The 21,198-nt window shown below is 45.3% G+C and overlaps 1 protein-coding gene and 1 long non-coding RNA gene across 16 annotated transcripts in view; one reads left to right on the top strand and one right to left on the bottom strand.

Annotated features, from left to right (window-relative positions):
* Positions 1-168: 168 nt before the first annotated feature.
* LOC122236281 (titin-like) overlaps positions 169-21,198 on the top strand; it is a 65,960-nt gene continuing 44,930 nt past the window's right edge. For 10 of the 15 annotated variants that reach the window (XR_006214355.1, XR_006214354.1, XR_006214356.1 and 7 more), the window contains exons 1-4: positions 169-6,266; positions 8,517-8,588; positions 14,623-14,711; positions 17,648-17,821. Coding sequence is in view for 9 of the 15 variants with exons in the window: in XM_042977148.1 (XP_042833082.1) it covers positions 682-6,266; positions 8,517-8,588; positions 14,623-14,711; positions 17,648-17,821 (5,920 nt within the window). In the remaining 6 variants the exon portion in view is untranslated. Of the gene's footprint in view, positions 6,267-8,516; positions 8,589-14,622; positions 14,712-17,403; positions 17,455-17,647; positions 17,822-21,198 lie in introns of those variants that run through there. The other 5 variants (XR_006214359.1, XM_042977153.1, XM_042977156.1 and 2 more) reach the window with 2 other exon arrangements.
* LOC122236284 lies at positions 7,199-17,428 on the bottom strand. Its single transcript, XR_006214361.1, has 2 exons — positions 17,347-17,428; positions 7,199-7,363 (listed from the first exon to the last, which is right to left on the bottom strand). It is a non-coding gene; the product is annotated as an uncharacterized LOC122236284 (long non-coding RNA).

The raw sequence follows: 21,198 nt of genomic DNA, 5'->3' as shown, positions 1-21,198 counted from the left end.
AGGATGCCAGGTCCTGTGGCTTCCTTGGAAGCTCTGCTCCACTCCCCCACCCTTCCACCCCTCAGAGCTGCGGGAGTCCGGGGCCACCCAGATCTGAGTGCAAGTACTACCTTGCTGTGAGCAGCCCCGGGGGGGGGGGGGGGGGAGGGGGGAGTGGGGGGGAGTGGTGGCCTTTGCAGGGTGGAGGGAGGCCTGGGCCCCAAGTGATTCTGGGAAAAGGGCCCGCTCTGGTGGTGCGGAGCCCATCTCCAGGGAGCTAATCAAGGTGGCGTAAATAAAGACGCCATAAATAAACGGTGGGACGTTGGCGGGGGAGGGGCGCGCAGTTGCTAAAGGTGCGCGCGCGCATCACGGGGCTGCCATAATGGTTTGGCTCCCGCTCAGGGCCCAGCGCCAGTACCCTACTCGCCTGGGTCGCTGCGCCCCGGAGCCTCCGCGTGTCATGTCCCGGCTGCGCCTGTTGGCCCCACTGCTTCTCTTTATGTGGCAACCGTTGTGGCTGCTGGTCCAGGCAGCTCAGCCTCCGGAGTGGGCCCTGCCCAGCTGACTTCCGACCCCCTGGAGGCGGCTGAGCCCTGGTCTTCTCGCTCCTCTGATCCCCCCCCCGAATCGCCCCAGGCACTTACACCCCCAGCTGAGCCGGGGGGCTTTAATTACCCGGGGTCCTCTGCTCCAGCCCAGATGTTGGCCCCGCCTAAGGAGTTGACCGAGACTTTGGTTCCATTCCTGGACACGGATTCGTTTGGAGAACTACCCCCAGGGCCAGATGAGGATCTGAATGACCAGCTAACCCAGCATCAAAGGCTCCCAGAGGTGGTTCCAGTGCCAGGTTGGGATCAGAATCAGACCATAGCTCCGCCTCCTCATCTCAAAAGTAAGACTAAAACTGTAGGTTTAGATCAGGCCGAAGATCACCAGTCATTTGAAATACTTGTTCCATCTCTGGATAGTCAGAGTTCAAAGCCAACAAAGTTTATTGTTTCACCCCTAAACCTGAAGAAAGATCTAGCTCAGCATCGAAGGCTTGCCAAAGTTGTTGGAACTCCAAACCAATTTGCAAATAAAGAGCACCTACAACAACAGCTGCAGGATGATTATTTAGATTCCAATATGGGTCTCCTGTATCCTGAGGAGAACCTACCTATGGGTTTCCCAGGGGGACCAGATCAACTTCCAAACTTCTCTGAGGAGGCTGAAATTCCTCCACCCTTGCAGAAGACCCCAAATCATCTAGAGTCCCCTGAGGAAGCTGAATCTTTTTTGCCCCAAGGGGAGGCTCAGGCTCAGCATCCAGAGCCCTCTGAAGAGACAGAAACATCTCTACTTGAGCAGGAGGCTCCATCTCAGCGTCCAGAGTCCCTTAAGGATGGAAATTCAGCAAACCCACAAGAAGCCCCAGCTGAGCCTTCAAGTACCCCTGAAGAGGTCGAACCTTCTTCAGTCCAGCAGGAAGCCTCAGCTCACCCTACAGAGGCCCCCGAGGAAGTGGAACCTTCTCCAACCCCCCAGGAGGCCCCTGCTCAGCCTCCAGAGCCATCTAAGGACATCATATCTCAACTGTTAGCACATCATGAAGTAAATGTGCTATCTCCAAGTCAGAGTGAAGCTCAGAAGCCAAGCTTCCCCAATGTCACTGTTAAACCTCTGGATCTTACCATAACTCTAACTCAGCCTGCGGAGCACCCTGAGGAGGCTGGACCTACCCCAGTCCAGCAGGAGGCCCCTGCTCAGCCTGCAGAGCGCCTCGAGGAGGTTGAACCTACCCCAGTCCAGCAGGAGGCCCCAACTCTAGTTCCAGAGTTCCCTATCGAGTATTTAACTCAACTTGCAGTAAGTGATGAGGTGACATCTCTACCTCTAGGTCAGTATCCAGATTATTTAATGTTTCCCAGGGTTATAGGTAAGCCTTTAGATGTGGAATTTACCACAACTCCAGGGCCTGATAAAGGTGTTGAATCTTCTATAGCCCAGCAAGAGGCCCCACCTCAGCCTCTTGAACATACTGAGGAAGCAGAACTTTCTCTAACCCAGCAAGAGACCTCGGGTAAGCCTCCAGAGGAGGTTGAGCCTTCAAGTGAGCAGGAGACCCCAGGTCAGCCTTCCGAGCCTCCTGGGGTGATTGATCCTTCTCTAAGGCAGCAGGAGACCCCAGCTCAGCCTTCAGTGCCTCCTGAGGAAGGTAAGCCTTCTCTAAGCAAACAGGAACCCCCAGCTCAGCTTCCAGACCGTTTTGGAGAAGCTGAACTTTCTCCAACCCAGGAGGAGGCCTTAGCTCAGCTTGCAGAGCTCCTTAATGAGGCAGAATCTTCAACCCAGCAGGAGACTCCAGCTCAGTCTCCAGGGGAGATAGAATCTTCTGCAACCCTGCAAGAGCAACCAGCTCAGCCTCCAGAGCTGCCTTCCAGGGAGGTGGAACCTTCTCCAACCCAGCAGGAGCACCCAGCTCAACCTCTATGGCATCATAAGATGACAGTTTCACCTCCAGGTCACTACCATGATCAACATTTAAACCTGCCCAATGTCAGTGTGAAACCTCCAGATGTGCAGCTTACCATGACTGCAGAACCCACTACAGAGGTGGGACCTTCTCCAGTTCGGCACGAGACTATAGCTCAGCCCTCAGTGCCTCTTAATGTGGAACCTTTTGAAACCCAGCATGAAGCCCCAACTCTGCCTCCACAGTCCCCTGAGGTTGAATCTTTGCCAGTTCAACAGGAGACTCCAACGCAATCTCCAGAATCTACCACACAGGAGAAACTTCCAACACAGCAGGAGACCCCAGTTCAGTATCCAGAATATCCTGGAGAAGTTGAACCTTCTACAACTCAGCAGGAGGCCCTAGCTCAGCAATCACAGGCCCCTGAGGAGGGTGAATCATCCTCAACCCAGGAGGAGGCCCCGACTCAGCTTCCAGAGGCCCAGGAAGAGGGTGAACCTTCCCCTCTCCAGGAGGAGGGCCAGGGTCAGCACCCACAGGCCTCCGAGGGGAGTGAACCACCTACAACCCAGGAGGAGGCCCCAGTTCAGCATCCACAGACCCCTGAGGAGGTTGAACCTTCTTCAACCCAGCAGGAGGCTCCAGCTCAGTATCCTCAGGCATCAGAGGAGGGTGAGCCTTTTCCAACCCAACCAGAGACCCCAACTCAGTATCCAGAGCCCCTTGAGGGGACTGAGCCTTCTCCAGCCCAGTCAGAGGCCACAACTCAGCATCCAAATCCCCGTGGGGAAGTTAAACCTGCAACCTATCAGGAGGCCCCAAGTCAGCATCCACAGACCTCTGAGGAAATTAACCCTTCTGCCACTCAACAGGAAGCCACAGCTCAACATCCAGAGCCTTCTGGTGAGGTTGAACCTTCTCCAACCCAACAGGAGGCCCCAGCTCACTCTCCAGAGCATCAGGTGGTAACAGTTTTTCCTCAAGGTCAGAATCAAGCTCAGCTCCTGCTGTTGCCTAATGTCACTGTTAAACCTGTGGATTCCTCAGTTACCATGACCTCAGAATCCACTAATGAGGTTGAAGCTTCTCCACTCCGAGAAGAGGCCTCAGCTCAGTCTGGAGTGTCCCCTGAGCAGTTGGAACCTTCTCCAATCCAGCAGGAGGTCCCACATCAGCATCCAGCGCCCCCTGAAAATGTGGAATCTTCTCCAGTCCAGCATGAAGTCTCAACTCCACCCGAAGATTTTCCTGAGGAAATTGAACTTTCTCCAAGCCAGCAGGAGAGCTCAGCTCTGCCTCAAGTGCCTGTTGCAAGTATAGAACCTTCTCCAATCCAGCAAGAGGTCCCAGCTCAGCAACCAAAGCCCAATGAGGGGGTCGAGTCTTTTCCAGTTCAGTATGAGCATCCAGCTCAGCCTCCAGGGTCCTCTACAGATGTTGTAGCTCAGTCTCCAGTACAGCATGAGGTGACATTCTCACCTCCAGGTCCAGGTGAAGATCAGCATCCAGTGTTGCCTAATATCACAGGTAAACCTGTGGATCTGAGGATTTTCCTAAGTCCCCAGGCAACTAAGGAGGTTAAACATCTTCCAGTGCAGCAGGATGTCCCTGCTCAATCTCCTATTCCCCCTGAGAAAGTTGAATTTGCTCCAGCTCAGTCCAAGCATCTTTCCCAGTCTCCAGAGTCCCCTGAAGATGAGTCTTCTCCAGGCCAACAAGAGGTCCTAGCTCAGACTCCAGACCCCCCTAAGGCTGTGGACCCTGCTTCAGGCCAACAGGAGGCCCCAGCTCAGTCTGTAGTCCCCCAGCTGGCCCCAGCTCAGCCTTCAGAGCCTCCTGAGAAGGTAGAACCATCTCCAGTTCAGCAGGAAGTCCCAGCTCAGCCTTCAGAGCCCCCTAATGAGGCAGAATCTTCTCCAACCCCGCAGGAGGCCCTGGTTCAGTCTCCTGTCCCCCAGCAGGCCCCAGCTGTATCTCCTGAGCCCCCTAAGGAGGTAGAACCTTCTCCCACACTGCAGGAGGCCCCAGCTCAGCCTTCAGAGCCCCCTAATGAGGCAGAGTCTCCAACCCAGCAGGTGGCCCCAGCTCAGTTTCCAGTCCTCCAGGAGTCCCCAGCTATATCCCCTGAGCCCCCTAAGGAGGTGGAACCTTCTCCCACACCTCAGGAGCCCCCAGCTCAGCCTTCAGAGCCCGGTAATGAGGCAGAATCTTTTCCAACTCAGCAGGGAGCCCCAGTTGTATCCCCTGAGCCCCCTAAGGAGGTAGAACCTTCCACACAGCAGGAGGCCCCACCTCAGCCTTCAGACCCTCCTGAGAAGGTGGAACCATCTCCAGTCCAGCAGGAAACCCTATCTCTACCTCTCGAGCCACTTAAGGAGATAGAACCTTCTCTAACACAACAGGAGGTACAAGCTCAGCCTTCAGAGGCCCCTGAGAAGGTAGAACCATCTCCAATTCTGCAGCAGTCTCCAACTCAACCTCCGGAGCCCTCTAAGGAGGCAGAAACTCCTCCAGCCCAGCAGGAGGCCCCAGTTCAGCCTCCAGAGCCACCTGAGGAGGTTGTAGCACAACCTCCAGTCCATAATGAGGTGACAGTTCCACCTCTAGGACAAGAGCAAGCTCAGCATCCAAACTTGCCCAATGTTACTGTTCAGCCTGCTGACCTGGAGCTTACTGTAACTCCAGAACCTACTGTGGAGGCTGAGCATTCTACAATCATGCAGCAGACTATAGCTCCTCCAGAGGACCTTGAGGTGACATTTCCACATTCAGAGCACATTCAGCATCCAACCTTAACTAAAGTCACAGTTAAACCTTTGGACCCAGGGCTTACCATAACTCCAGAATCCACTACAGAGACTGAACCTTCTGTAACCATGCAAGAGACCCCAACCCAGCCTCCAGAGCCACCTAAGGAGGTTGTTCAGTATCCGTCCCAACAGGAAGTGACAGTTCCTACTCCAAGTAAGGATCAAGGTCAGCAACCAACATTGCCCAGTGTCACAGCTCATCGTGTGGACTTGGGGCTTACCATAACTCCAGAACCTACTACAGAGGCTGAACATTCTACACCCGTGAAGGAGACTACAGCTCCTCCTCCAAAGGACCTTGAGGTGACACTTGCACATCCAGAGCAGGTTCAGAGTCAGCATCCAAACCTGACTGAAGTCACAGTTCCACCTATGGACCTGGAACTTACTGTAACTGCAGGATCCAGTGTGGAGACTGAACCTTCTCCAACCATGCGAGACACCCCAACTCAGCCTCCAGAGCCACCTAAGGAGGTTGTAGTTCAATATCCATTCCAGCAGGAAGTGACAGTTCCAACTCCAAGTAAGGATCAAGGTCAGCATCCAGCATCACCCATCATCCCATTTCGTCATGTGGAGCTTACTATAACTCCAGAACCTATTACAGAGGCTGAACATTCGACAACCCTGAAGAAGACTACAACTCCTCCCCCAAAGGACCCTGAGGTGACACTTGCACATCCAAAACAGGTTCAGAGTCAACATCGAAACCTGACTGAAGTCACGGTTCCACCTATGGACCTAGAAATTCCTGTAAGTCAGCAACCAGAGTCATTTGAGACAGGTTTTCCTCCAACAACTGAACATCCTGTGGTGCATTTTGTAAACTATACCTCAGAAAAGGCATACACAACTTTAACTTGGCAACCAGAACAGAATGCCACCACAAACCTCAAAATATGTGAGCGCTGTACCTGCAAAGAGGAGACACTGTCGTGTGTTGGTCTCAGCCCACAGCAGAGGCTCCGCAGAGTGCCCGTGCTGGAGCCCGACACCTACAACGGCACCTTCACCATCTTGTAAGAATCGCCTTTACTTGTTTGTTCTCTGCCTCCTGCTTGACATGGCAGTCTCTTCCTCAATGTCGTCCTGGGCCTTCCTCATCTCCCCAACCACGTTGACTGACTTTCTGTTTTTACCTTTTCTTTGTCAACTATCCCTTATCTTCATTTTCCTTTTTACTACTGTTCGCCCTTCTGCAATCTTTTACTTGTAATTGTCCTTATTCTTTTTCCTTATCCAATTTTTAGCCCCATTATTTCATTCCTTAACCTCTACTCTCCCATTTTTGCTCCATCCTCTATAATAGGATACAACAGAGTAGTGAAGAGTAGAGATTCTGGAACTAGATTGCCTGCGTTTGGGCCGAGGTCTGTCATCTATTAGCTTTGTGACTCAGTTTCCTTTTCTGTGAAATGGAAATTATGATAGTTACCATCTCATGGGATTATGGTGAGATCTAGATGAGGTAATACATATGAAGCACTTGGATCAGTGCCTGGCAAAATATGAGTGTTAGCTGTTATTATTTTGATTCCCCAGACCTCATCTTTGACGCCCGGCCTTCCACATACAGTACTCAGTTTGGGCCCAACCCAAGAGTAAGTACTATGGGCGCCACACTAGGATGAAATCGTCTTCAGAACATGAAATGACAGGTGGGAAGAAAGGAAATGGTCATAAAAAGGGAGGTGGCATGTAATTAAGTACTAAAAGAGGTACCATGGGTGTTGGAATTCAGCAGACTCTGTAATCAGCGGAGTATGGAGGTCAGGGAGAGCTGCATGGATAAGCTAACACTTTAGCTGAGACTTAAAGAGTGGCTCTGATGTGTTAAATAGAGAAAAAATGGGTATAAGTCTAGGCAAAGGCACGGCTGCAGGAATGATCAGGAATTAAGAATTAGGTTAAGCAGTTAAAGATCCAATTACGAGAAACCTTGACTATCAGCTAGAGAGGTTTGAACGTTAGATTCTGAGTTATAGAGAGCCATTGAAAGTTTTCAAGCATGAGATATACAGACCGTTGAAACAGGATTATTTTCAGTTCCCCATATAGGCCGATCTGGAGAGGAGAGCTTGATCCAGCGAGACCAGATAGAATGTTCTAACAAAACCTGGGAATAAAGTAACAAGGGGCCGACTCAGAGTGGCTGAAAAGAGTAGAAAGAAAAGCCTTGAGAGCACTGCAAAGGAGGAAGTGACAAGATAGACTAACTGATGACAGTCGCGGGTGGGGTGTGCACGGGAAAGAGAAAACTCAGATATTACTCTGAAACTTCTGTCCCAGATAAGGAGAATGATGGAAGTTGAGGCATCTTTTACCAGGGAACACAGAGCAACCAGAAGGCTTCAGGTTGACTGGAAATGTCCACCAGGCACATGGGCAGATGGGTATCTGTTTTGAATTTATTCCTGACTCCCCTGAAAAAAATGTGTATATAAACTGACCAGGTAAGCTGTTGCTGAGGGAAGAGGACAAAACTAAAGGTAAAGATTCAAAGTCATACGCAGAGTTAGCGGTTGAAACTGAACCTCAGGCATTTCATAGCTTCTCTTAAACATGTGTAATTCATGGATACATGAATTAGCATGGATACTTTTTTTTGTTTTTAATGTCACAGGTATAGAGGATAAAACGTGAAAATCCCACTCATAAGATAACTCCTGTCACCTTTTTGGTGTGTGTCCTTCCTTCCCATCTCTTTCCTTTGCATTTTTTCCTAATTTCCTAATGAGGGGATACTTTTTAATTCCTTGCCCAGTGATTTGTTGCTTTTCCCTATACAATATGTCTAAGAAATCTTTCCATGTTAGTTATTCTAATTTCTAACTTCCCTTATCCTTCTAACACCTAGAGAGGTTTCAGTAGAGGGCTTCTTTACATTTGTTTGCTGATAATGGTAAATTTTTTACCATTTTTTTCGTTGAGTTATTATTTTCTCATTGATTTGTGGAAGGAACCATTTTAGACACATAAGTGATTTGGGGAAAAAAAATACTTATCTCCAGAGTAATTAACAGGCGTTATCTACCCAAGGAATGGAACAAATAGGAAGTTCAGGTGCTAAGGAGCTGGCTTGTTTGTGCCAGTGGCCCCACGCTATCTCTTTATTAATTGCACCACCTGGGATGCTGATAGCCGCGGAAATTAGAAAGTTGGCATTTACTGCATTGGAATATTCCCCACAAGGTTGCCAGTGATTCTTTTATTTATTCTGTTCATTCCTTTCCTACCTATTCAAGGATCTGAACTGTGTTTCTTCACAGAAATTTCCAAGGAAACTCTATTTCTCACATTGATGAAAATGTATGGAAGGGATACCGTTGGGCTGAGAAACTGTGAGTATATTCTCTCCAAATACGAATACAAAAAAAAAAAAAACAAAAACAAAAAAAACTAACTGCATTCTAAGGTCCTTCTTGGTCCAGAACTTTGAAGTCAGTAGCTCTGAGGAAAGGTGTTTCCCCTTCCATATCCCAACTCGACCTCTACCGATTGCAATTCTGTGTTAATTTTTTTTTTAACGTTTATTTATTTTTGAAACAGAGAGAGACAGAGCATGAACGGGGGAGGGTCAGAGAGAGGGAGACAGAGAATCTGAAACAGGCTCCAGGCTCTGAGCTGTCAGCACAGAGCCCGACGCAGGGCTCGAACTCACGGACCGCGAGATCATGACCTGAGCTGAAGTCGGCCGCTTAACCGACTGAGCCACCCAGGCGCCCCATCTGTGTTTATTTTAAAAATTAAATTTGGCAGGTTCCCTTTAAAATTAGAATCAATTTCAACTTATTTTCCATTATACAAGGAATACGTGATTATAGTCTCAATATATAAAAATGAAATAACAGGGGGGCCTGGGGGGCTTATTCGGTTAAGTGTCCAACTTCGGCTCAGGTCATAATCTCAACGGTTCGTGGGTTCAAGCCCCACGTTGGGCTCTGTGTTGACAGCTCAGAGCCTGGAGCCTGCTTCGGATTCTGTCTCCCTCTCTCTCTGCCCCTCTCCTGCTCATTCATTCCCTCTCTCTCTCTGTCTCAAAAAGAAATAAACATTAAAAAAATTTTTTTTGATGAAATAACAGATCTAGTGAACACCTGCCTTATGTTCTAATCCCCCCACTGCTGGGATAGCCACTACTCTGGATTTAGTATATATCCTTCCAGACCTTTTTCCATGCATTTGCCTACATACATATTTACAGCAAAATAGGTTTGTTGTGTGATTTTCTTATCTTTTTTTTACATAAATTGTAACATCCTACAACTCGATTCTTTTGCTTCGTGGTATGTCTTAGACTTTTTTTCTTCCAGTACATAGAGGGTTACCCCATCCATGCAAGCTGCTGCATAATATTCCATAGTATGAGTGTATTACGATTTAGTAATTCCCCTCCTGATGGATGTTTAGGCTGTGTCCAGTTTTCTTATTACATGCATTGCTGCATGGACCACCTCATACATGCATCTTTGTGTACGTGGGTGGGTATTTCTGTAGAATAGATCCCTGGAAATGGAACTGTTGGGATGAAGACGATGTCGATATATACAATTTTAATTGCCCTCAAAAAAGGTGTGCCAATTTACACACCAATCCATACACCATGACAGCATTCATTTCCTCCTACCCTCCCACTCTTGGATATTCTCCATTTCTTGGCTGATCTGGTGGGTGAATAAAATGGGTCCCTTCTGAATTTGAATTTTTCTGATTACGTATACATTTAAATATCTCTGTATGTTTCCTGGGCATTTGTGTTTCTTGTCTGAATTTTCTGTCCTTTGCCAATTTTTTTGTTATCTTTTTTTTAAATTGATTTGTAGAAAAAGTCAGTGTAGACACAAGTAATTTTGGAAACAATATTATACTCAAAGTAACTGACTGGCATTTTTCATGACAGATTGTGTGTCATATCATTAGTTCAACTTGGGTAGATAAGTCATAAATGACTTCTGAATTAATAATAAAAGACATAACAGTCATAGTAATCTAAATGTAGGGATTATGATCCCCCTAAAGTAGATTCCCCCCTGCCCCTTAGTCTGATAACCTTACTGGTAAGGGACAAATGGTAGAACAAGGTAGTTGTTTTCTTATGAATTTTATGAATTTCTTAAATACTATATATAGTTTATATTTTCTCATGATAGTATCTAACTTGGAGATCTTATTTCCCAAACTTGTAAGAAAAATGAAAGTAATTTGGCACACGGAACAAGAGAGAGTGGAGAGAGTGGGTAGGCTGAGGGACAGGGGTAGGAGAAAAACTTTGAATTGTGTATTATATACCTTTGGAATTCTGAGCCATGCAAATATATATTACCTATTAAAAAAAATAAACTGAAATTAAAAAAATATTTTTTGAAAAGCGTGTATTTGGTAGTTTATATACTAGAAGATGAATCTGGTAAGATTTGATGATTCTTAAAAAATTTTTAAATGTTTATTTATTTTTGAGAGAGAGAGAGAGAGAGAGAGAAAGAGAGTGAGTGAGCAGGGAAGGGGCAGAGAGAGAGGGAGACACAGAGTCCAAAGCAGGCTCTAGGCTCCGAGCTGTCAGCACAGAGCCTGATGTGGGGCTTGACCCCACAAACTGTGAAATGATGACTTGAGCCGAAGTCAGACACTTAACCAACTGAGCCACCCAGGTGCCCCAAGATTTGATGATTTCTAATTCAGCTTGAGGGTTATGCCTTGTAAGACAGAAGTTTTTAACTATGGGTCAATAGTCCCCTGGGGCAGGATTTTTAACCTTTTTTTCTATATATCAAATTAAAAAAAAAATTTTTTTTAACATGTATTTATTGCTGAGAGACAGAGCATGAACAGGGGAGGGGCAGAAAGAGAGGGAGACACAGAATTGGAAGCAGGCTCCAGGCTCTGATCTGTCAGCAGAGAGCCCAATGTGGGGCTCGAACCCACGAACCGTGAGATCATGACCTGAGCTGAAGTTGGACACTTAACAGACTGAGCCACCCAGGCACCCTTCTATATATGTATTGATGATCTGCAGAAGCTTATGTTCTTGGGATAATGTTTTCAAATGTATAATAAGTTAAAATATATAGGAAAAGGAAATTATGTGGAAATAGAGTTTTCAAAAAATTTTTAAAAAGATTAGTGATATAGCAATAAATCTGCTTCTGTTAGAATATTAAATAACAAAATATAATGGTACGCCTACTAACTATTATAACTTCAAGGTACTGATGAGAATAAATGATATTTTGAGATATCCACGCCAAATATGTGATATGAAAATATCTGATTTCTGCTGGGGACCAAATTAACTACACTAATCTGTGGTTTGTTGCCTACATTCATAATGGAAGGAAATGCTAATTCTAGTTAGAGGTTTGTGAAAATAGAGATGTGATTCTATTTTCCATCCAAGTTTGGCACCCACAAATTCAGTCCATTCTATTCACGGACCTGAGCCCTAAAGGGATGGTCTGCAAATTGAAATCGCATGCACACCTTTGCACGTATTCAAGAAAGTGCAGTTTTCTAGGGAAAGGGTCCATTCCATAGCTTTTATGAAATTCTCAAAAGGTTCTTGTCTCAAAAGATTGAGTCACAAATTGGGGTGGAGGTGGAGAAAGACATTTGTTTTCCTGTGAAGTTGTACTTATTCTCATAAATGATGATAAATGAATGATTTGTTTTAATTAAAAGTAGTATATTTGCAAATTGATACCTGTCACTTTCTGAATTCATTCAACAAATATTTATGGAGCATCTCCTATGTCCCAGGAACTGTTTTACATGCCAGGGATATAAGCTCAAGAACAAAACTGACCAAATATCCCACTTGTCAAGGGGTTTACAAATATATAATATAAAAACAAATATGTAAATATAATAAATACATAGAATTTCAAGTATTGGTAAGAAATCAGTGGCCAGATCTCTCAAGTTTTCTAATTTATTCAACGACCGTTTCTGCTGCTCATAGACTGAGTTTTTTACTAATGATAATACTTTTCATTCATATAATCTTGAGTTGGTTCTTTTTATTAGATGTACTGTTTACCTCTGTCTGAGGATATATTAATGATGCCATTCTAAATTTTGTATACTGTTTATTTTTGAGAGAGAGAGAGAGAGAGTGAGAGACAGAGTGCAAGTTGGGGAGGGGCAGAGAGAGAGGGAGACACAGAATCTGAAGCAGGCTCCAGGCTCTGAGCTTCAGCACAGAGCCCAGTGCAGGGCTTGAACCCATGGACTGCAACCTGAGCCGAAGTCGGATGCTTAACCGACTGAGCCACGCAGGTGCCCCATTAATGTTGGTATTCTCAAATCCTTTTGTGTTTTCTCTGTTAACTGTGTCATTGACTATAAGCTGTTACATTTGTTTTTTATTTTCTGTCCTGAATAGAATTGGCTTTCTCACTCCATTTGGTCATTCCTGAGTGCAATTTATCTTTGTAGTTGAGATTTGACTTGCTTCTGTTTTCTGGTCCTAAGGAAGAGGTGAAATGAACCACGGGGCTTGTTATTGGTGACAGGTCCCCCTGAGAGTTAAAGAAGAGGTGGGAGGTGACTTCTAATGGCTAGTCAGAGTGTATACCCTTCCTCCAGGGTTCTGGGACCCTGCCCCCTTCTAACACCAATGGCTCCTGCCTGGAAGAAAACACCCTTTGCTGCCAGATCCAAGGAGGAAGGATGTGGGGTTGATGTGCTGTCCTTGGTCCTACTGCAGTATCCCAGCTAATCACCCTGTAGGTGGCTCCAAGGCATTTCTGGTGGGGAGTGTTTGTAGAGCTACTCCCTTGGCTTTGAGCTAAGGTTGTGGATTTTCTAATTGTATCTTTTCTAATCATCCTTAGGGACTTTGGTGGAGTTTGGAGTTTGGTAGAGACTTGGCATGTTTCAATCTGCCAGCTTGAAATAGCACAACCTCTTAGGAAGACAATTTTGTACCCCTGTTAAATCCTGGAGAAACTTAGGCAAATGTGTACTAGGATATAAACAGAAAAAGAGTCCTGCCAGACTCAACCCTGATGCTCCCTTGCATCCCGCCACCTGGGCCCCCAGCTGGAGAGCCCTCCTCCCAAGACTTCCCTGCCCCCTCCCCAGCCACCCCTTAGCCCTAGCTCACACCCGCCTCTTCCAGAAGGGTGGATGTCATCCTGGCCGAAGGTGGTAGAGCCCGCCACTGATCAGCCCTGGGATCTTGGGAAGTTCCCTGACCTGGGTCAGCTTTGATTTCATATCTGTTAGATCTGGATAATAAAAGAGCTCGCCTAGGGTGGTTACAAGGAATGAATGAAGCAATGTGTGTAAACAGTACAAAATCCATTCAGCATGCCTCCATTTGATAACTTCTTTGGGCCATAGGGTTTTGAGAACAGAGACAGCGATGACCTATTTTTTGGTGTCCCTCCATGCTCGGCAGCGTGGTCACTAGAGATCTGTTTAGATGGGAATGTGCCTGCCCAATCCTGGTCCGTCCAAGTGGCTGGGGCGGTCCAGGCGAGCCAACAGCCACCCCCCGAGGCTCAGGTTGAGGCCCCCCCCCCCACCTAAGCCACCCCCGGGGGGGTGGGGGGGAAGCCAGTGCCCTGAGGGATTTACCTGTGTACTGACTTCAGGTAGTTGAGCGGACTCATTCAGACAGTGGCCTTTGCCTATAAGGCTTGGCCACATCCAACCGGGGTAATAGATACCATTTATCCTTAGTACCGTCAGGCCCTGTGCTGGGCGTTTTCCACATTCATAACCTCCGTTTGAGACGTCTGCCGTGGTGCCCCACCTAGCATGCCTAAGTGGTTAGTGGCAAATCGAGATTCGAACCCGTGTTGTTTCCCTTTAGGCGTGTCCCTGTGCTGCTCCAGCTGGACCCTCGTGCCTGGAGGGGAAGCAGCTATGTAGCAAGAGGCCCTCCCTTTGGAAACTTCCTTCAGTTGTGCTTGTCCCTGCCGAGCTGGCAGACATCGGGCTGGCACAGGAGTCAGAGGCTCCGAATGTGAATTGTGAGCCCCTGCTTCCTGGTCCACGTGGGCTCTTGGCACCTCCAGCGGCAGCATCCCCCTCGCACCCTTAGTTCTGTATCCAAATCGGCCCCTCATTCCCTGCTTTTTTGTGCCAGCGTTTGGTGTGGCATACAGAGGCCTCTCCATGCCCTGATTAGGGTGGACCCACCCACGGCACATAGGATTCCCCACCTCCTGAGATCCGAGCCCTCACATTTCTTCTCTTCCCTTGTTTCCTTCCTTAAAATCCACTCTTGGCTTTTACTTTTGAATTCAGAGGCCTTTGCATTGCAGTTTGAGGAAGATGGGCTGACCCGCTGCCTGCTGGGGGGAGGGGGAGAATTGGCTGGGGGTGGTGAGCTGGAACCTGCTCATGTGGCCGCGCCGTCTGTCTCTGCAGGTGTCATGTGATTCTCCGAGGGAGCTGCAGCGTGAGCGGAAATGCTCTCGGTGGTGGAGAATGGACTGGACCCCCGGGCTGCCATCCCGGTAGGCAGTCGGAGAGGCTCAAGGGTGGGGAAGGGGCACGGGACAGCCATGTCATTGGTCTTCCTCACTTTGAAATGAATGAGTACTGTCTGCAAAGCGAGGCTTCGGGCTGAGAAAGAGTTATAGCAGAAGCAGGCTCTGAGGAGACCCTGCCCTTTCTAGAACATCTTATTGGTGATAGAATGGGAATTGATAAAAAACAACGGATTTTAATAGGGGCTGCCTGAAGACCAAGGATTTCTCAAAGGAAGTCATACATATGGGGCGCCTGGGTGGCTCACACGGTTAAGCGTCATGATCGTAAGCGGCTCATGGTCTTGCAGTTTGTGAGGTCAAGCCCTGCATTGGGCTCTCTGCTGTCAGAGCAGAGCCTGCTTTGGATCCTCGGTCCGCTCTGTCTCTGCCCCCTCCCCCACAGGCACATACATGTATGCACATTCTCTCTCTCTCTCTCCCTCTCTCTCTCTCTCTCTCTCTCTCTCTCTCAAAAATAAGTAAACATTAAAAGAAGGGGCAGCTGGGTGGCTCAGTCGGTTGAGCATCCGACTTCGGCTCACGTCATGATCTCACGGCTCATGGGCTGGAGCCCCGCATCGGGCTCTGTGCTGCCAGCTCAGTGCCTGGAGGCTGCTTCATATTCTGGGTCTCCCTCTCTCTCTCTGCCCTCTCCCTCCCATGCTGTCTCTCTCTGTCTCTCAAAAATAAATAAACATTAAAAAAAAGAAAAAAGAAAAGAGGGCATTAGGGTGGCCTGGGTGCCTCAGACGGTTGAGCGTCCATTTGGCTCAGGTCATGATCTCACGATTTGGGAGTTTGCTGCTGTCACTCCCTAGTGGTAAATGCTCCCCACTAATACTACCTCAGGGTATGTACTGTACTATTTTTGTGGTTTTCGTGTACCCTGCCTACACCTTTGTATATTAAGCTCTCCTAAATTACAGTGTGCTGTTTCCTGGTTGGTCTTTGACCAATACACCACTTGACTAGCACTTTCCATAGACCTGAATATCATCATGGCTCCAGGGAGCTCTGGACAACTAAGGCACTTCACCAGGCCTTAAACAGGGATGGCAAATGATATCAGTCATTGGACGAAGAATGTTAAGTTTACATTGTGTGGCTCAATACTGGTAGCAACTATGATACACCCAAGCTTTGTATACTATGAAACTGCGATTTCATCTCTGGACTTTGCTGACAAGTACACAGATATGACAAATCCAGCTTTGTGTCATGATCACTTCTCAATAAATTTGAAGGCTAGAGAAAGCATTCAGTTTCTGAGGATTAACACCCATTATCTCTCAGCCCCTGTTGCCACGTGGCACAACTTATATTCACTTCACCAGCTTACAAATTCAGCTGTCCTCCCAACAAACTTGGCAGGCTCATCCCATTTCTCAGAAGAGATTTAATAGCAGTGAGTTCATGTATTACAAAGACTTCATTACTTTTATTAGCTTTCCATGCTCTCTGCTTACTGGTGCACTGAGGGGTATTACTGAATAATCCATAGTTGTCAGAAATATAAATGTGCCCTGGTATAGTACAGCTTTAATTCTACTTATTTTATTTTCTTATTTAGGACATTTTGTAAGAGATTAGACAGAGTTCCTTCTGTAAGGGAACTTGCTGCAGAGTGGTGTTGGTTTATGTCCAACATATGAGTAAAGCAGGAATCCAATTTTTATGTGCCTATGGCACCTGATAAAATGCATTCATAATGCCAGGCGCTGATTCCTATTCCTTTTCAGGCTCAGGCAAAATTTTTGCAAGAAAAAAATTTATTCACTGCTTCATTTAATCAAATATTCTTTTTTTTAAAAGAGTTTTTACTTATTTTGAGATAGATAGAGCATGAGCAGGGGAGGGGCAGAAAGAGGGAGAGAGAGAGAGAGAGAGAGAGAGAGAGAGAGGGAGAGGGAGAGGGAGAGGGAGAGAGAGAGAGAGAGAGAGAGAGAGAGAGAGAGAGAGAGAATCTCAAGCAGGAGCCACACTGTGAGTGCAGAGCCTGCCCCTTGTGGGGCTGGAAGTCACCAACCGCGAGATTAAGACCTGAGCTGAAATTCAGAGTCTGATACTCAACCCACTGAGCCACCCCGGCGCCCCTAATCAAATAATTTTGATCTTAAACAAGTTAAACATGTTTGTGTACCCATTTCTTTACTTATAATATGTGTATATGCATAAATTGTGCCCTATCTTTTTTAAAAAACACCACAACCAAAAATACTGGATGGTATTTTTGTGAAATATTTGTTTGCTTATTAAACCTATATCAACTTAATTATAATGGAAGTATATATGTACTAACAGAATAAGAAAGAGATGAAATAAGTAGAATTTGTCCAATGAAGATTAACATTGATAAAGCAGAATGCTCAGTTTCAATTGCACAAAATCTTTCAATTGTCTTAGACTGTAGTATTATTCATATAAAGAGAAAAGGGAAGAAAATGTCTATTTGTGTCAGCCAGGGAAGTAAGAACTTTCCATACATTACTTACTTTTGATTTTTAAATTACATTTACTTTTTACTTCTATTTCTTACAAACCTTAATGATGAGGACTAATATATACCACTTAGTATGTAAATCGCCCATATATTTTAAACTATTATCCATTTTATACTTACCGACAAAATTTTGGAGTACTGAATTTGACGATATTAATAACCTTTAACATTTTGTAGGGGGCGCCGGAGGCTCAGGTGAAAGAGCATGTGACTCCTGATCTCCAGATTGTGAGTTTGAGGCCCACGTTGGGTGTAAATGAAAAATAAATAAACTTAAAATTCTGTTAATAACAAAAAATATGGCAGATTCAAAAAGGAAGAAAGCAGGGAAAGATTATTCACATCCCTCGATAATCCTTCTGTTCTGCAACCTATTTTCTGACAAGAGTTGCCTATATAGTAGTTCCCCTCTTATCCGCAGTTTCGCTATCTGTGATTTCATTTTCCCCACGGCAAACCGCGGGGAGGAAGCAGATGATCCTGACGAATCATCAGAAGGTGAATAGTAGACTAGCTGCGTCACAGCGCCTGCGTCACTCACCTCTCTTCATCCCATTACGTAGGCAGTTTCACATCTCACAACGTCACAAGAAGGGTGAGTACTGGGTAATATCTTTTTTAAGATACTTTGTAAAGATGACAGTATTTAAATTAAAAAAAATGTTTATTTATTTTTGAGAGAGAGAGGGAGAGAGAGCGAGCGCGCGAGCGGGGGAGCGAGCGGGGGAGGGGCAGAGAGAGAGGGAGACAGAATCCAAAGCATGTTCCAGGCTCTGAGCCGTCAGCACAGAGACTCAGGGCTGGAACCCGTGAACCGTGAGATCACGACCTGAGCGAAGTGGGGCGCTTAACCGACTGAGCCACCCAGGTGCCCCTACAGTGTAATATTTTGAGAGAAAGAGAGGGATCACATTCACAGAACTTTTATTACAGTATATTGGTATAATTGTTCCGTTTTATCATTATCGTTGTTAATCTTTTACTGTGCCGAATTTATAATTAAACTTCATTATAGGTATGTATAGAAAAAGCCATAGGATATATAAATTTTGGTACTCTCCTTGGTTTTAAGCATCCACGAGGAGTCTTGGAAGGTATCCCCCGTGGGTTCGCGGGGAGGACTGTCCTTGATGTCTTCATTTTCCCACCTCTGAATGCATTTGGCAACTCTTGCTCAGGATACCACCTTGTCAGGTCCTTGTCTGACTTGGCCTTTCCACCGAGTTGGACATTGGTGACCACTACTTCTTGAAGTTTTCTCTTCTGCTGGCCTTGGTGATTTTACTCCTCCCCACCCTGGGCTTTTCTCCTTTCATGCTCGCCTCATGCTTTCGCAAGTCTTTGTTCTTCTCCAGCTGGCCGTCAATCTTGGGAACTTCTAAAGGCTAAGTCTTAGGGATACTTATCTTCGATCTCTGCTTTGAGAAGCTTTCCCACAGCTTCAAATATCCATGTTTGTAGCTTCAGCTATCCGCTAAATGCTGATGAGATCCAAATTTCTTTCTCTAGCTCCTACCTCTACTCTATACTGAACCTCTTACTTCACTTCTACATGAATGTGTCAGAGACAATTCAGCCTTAATATGTTTAATATTTAAGATAAAGCTCATGATCCGTCTCTTCCCCACCTGGTTTTCTACGGATTTTAACTTGCCTGGTGAATGCCATTATCACATTTTGGCATAATAGAATATTATCTTTCCGTCACTCCCTTAATCCTTCCCATCACCAAGCTTGTGTGTGTGTGTGTGTGTGTGTTTAATCATTAAAGTATCTTTGAATCCATTCACTTGTCAGTATCTTCATTACCATCCCTCTGGGCCAAATTCCTAGAGCTTCTTGCCTGTGTTAATACAGTAACTCACTAACTTCACATGTTTGAATAAATTATCTTGTCTATAGTCAGAAAGTCAAAGCACAAACATGATCATGTCACCCACCCAATTAAAACCATTCACTTGAAGTAACTTTCTTAGGGTAAACATCAAATGTCTTCCTGAGGCCTTATAAGGCTTTGCAACTTCTGGCCCCTGTTTTCCTCTTTAGTTCTTTTTGAGCCAGTCTCTCATTTGTTTGCTGTGTTCTTGCTGCTTTGGCCTTATTTCAGTTTCTGAAATGCACTAAAGTCCCTCCCACCACAGGGCCTTTGCCATGCAGTTTCCTCTTACTGGAATGCTCTCCTGTACTTATTTACTGGCTTCTATTCTGGCTTCTTCACTAAACTTTAAGTGCTGTGTGAATAGGGGTTGTGCTTCTTTCTGCTTTCTTTCCTTCTTTTTTTCCCCCCTGCTTTCTATTTAAGCTCCAAATACACAGTTCTGGCATATAGAAGAAGCTCAATAAGTTTTTGCTATGAAAACACATGTATAAGTAATAGCAATTACCAATTTAATTGTTGTTTTCCTTTTAACTATTTGTTGAAATATGAAAATTTTGTGTCAGAGTTAATATTTTTGATTTTTAAACATACAGTGATGTTTAAAAGTTTCACATAGATCTATCAATCATTCTATTATTGTTTCCTTTACTGGTAATCATGCTTAAAAAGGCCTTTATCAATAGAAGATGATGTGAACTGTTACCTTTTTTTTTTTATAATACAGCTTTTTCTTCAAACAAATACTCTTTTTAACAATATGGAGTGTATTTGAAGGCAAGATGTCAAGGAGTTAGGTTTTTGTTCTGCATATAGTAGCCACTTGTCACAATGAATGCTCCATTTCTTTCTTAAAATGTCACTTTTATTTTGTATTTTTTATAGATTTCAGACTTTTTGATATTTAATTTTGGTCCATTACTCTGTCATTTTGGTGACACATTATTTTAAGAATGATGACTTTATAAAGCATGTATGGTTGTATTAGTTATCTGTTGTTACAATTATGCTATATGACAACCATCCAAAGTGCAATGGCATAAAACATCCCTTCTTAGCAGGGTTCCAGAAGATAATTAAGTCTTAATACCCTAAGACATTTATTATATGTAATGAATTAACTATGTACCATTTGGGAGAATTGAGAAAATAGTCACTCAAATATTTTTTTCTATAGGGCTTAATTTTCTTATAAAAACCCCACTGAGAAAATACAGCTTAAAGCAATAAATGTTTATTTAGCTCTTGCATTTGCAGCTTGTAATTTAGGCTGGGCTAAGCTGGGAAGTTTTTCTGGCTTTAGTTAGGCTCGTTCTTAAGTCTGGTGGTCTGCTGGCTCATGGTCTAAGGAAATGCATGCAATTGGGCTACATATCTTTTAACCACCAGCCAGCTAGCCCAGACATGTTCCATGGTGAGGTGCAGAGGGCAGACAGGAAGCAAATGCAAAAGCACTTTTATAAATCTCTGCTTGCAGCAAGTTTGCTAACATCTCATTGGCCAAAACAATTCACAGGACTGAACTTAGACTTGAGGTGCAGGGAAACACATTCCATTTTTCCTAGAAGGAACTGCTGAGTCACACTGCAAAAAAGGTGGATGCAGAGAGGGATTGAGGAATTGAGTCCATTAATGTAATTCATGTACCACCATGGTAGTCTTCCATTATTCTTCTTTAATACTTTTTATTGGCTCTTCCTGGAGACTTGTTATATTTTGGAACCATTTTGTCACGATAAGAAAAAATACCCAGTGGAGGGCTCCTGGGTGGCTCGGTTGGTTAAGCATTGGACTCTCGGTATCAGCTCAGGTCATGATCTAAAAGTTCCTGAGTTTGAGCCTCAGGTTGGGCTCTGTGCTGGCAGCATGGAGCCTGCTTGGGATTCTCCCTCCTCCTCTCTCTCTGCACTCCCCCCACCCCCCACCCGGCTCGTGTTCTCTCTCTCTAAATAAATAAAAAAGAATACCCATTGGGATTTGCATGGAAAGAAGTTAGAAGTTGGAAACGGAGCTAGATATTTTTATGTATTCATTTCACTTATCTGTTCAGCAAGTGAAAGTAGCTATCACCACACACATTTCACAGGTAATGGCAT

The sequence above is a fragment of the Panthera tigris genome (assembly GCF_018350195.1).
Source record: "Panthera tigris isolate Pti1 chromosome E1 unlocalized genomic scaffold, P.tigris_Pti1_mat1.1 chrE1_random_Un_scaffold_69, whole genome shotgun sequence".
Lineage (NCBI taxonomy): Eukaryota > Metazoa > Chordata > Mammalia > Carnivora > Felidae > Panthera > Panthera tigris.
This window is presented reverse-complemented; position numbering and strand designations above follow the sequence as displayed.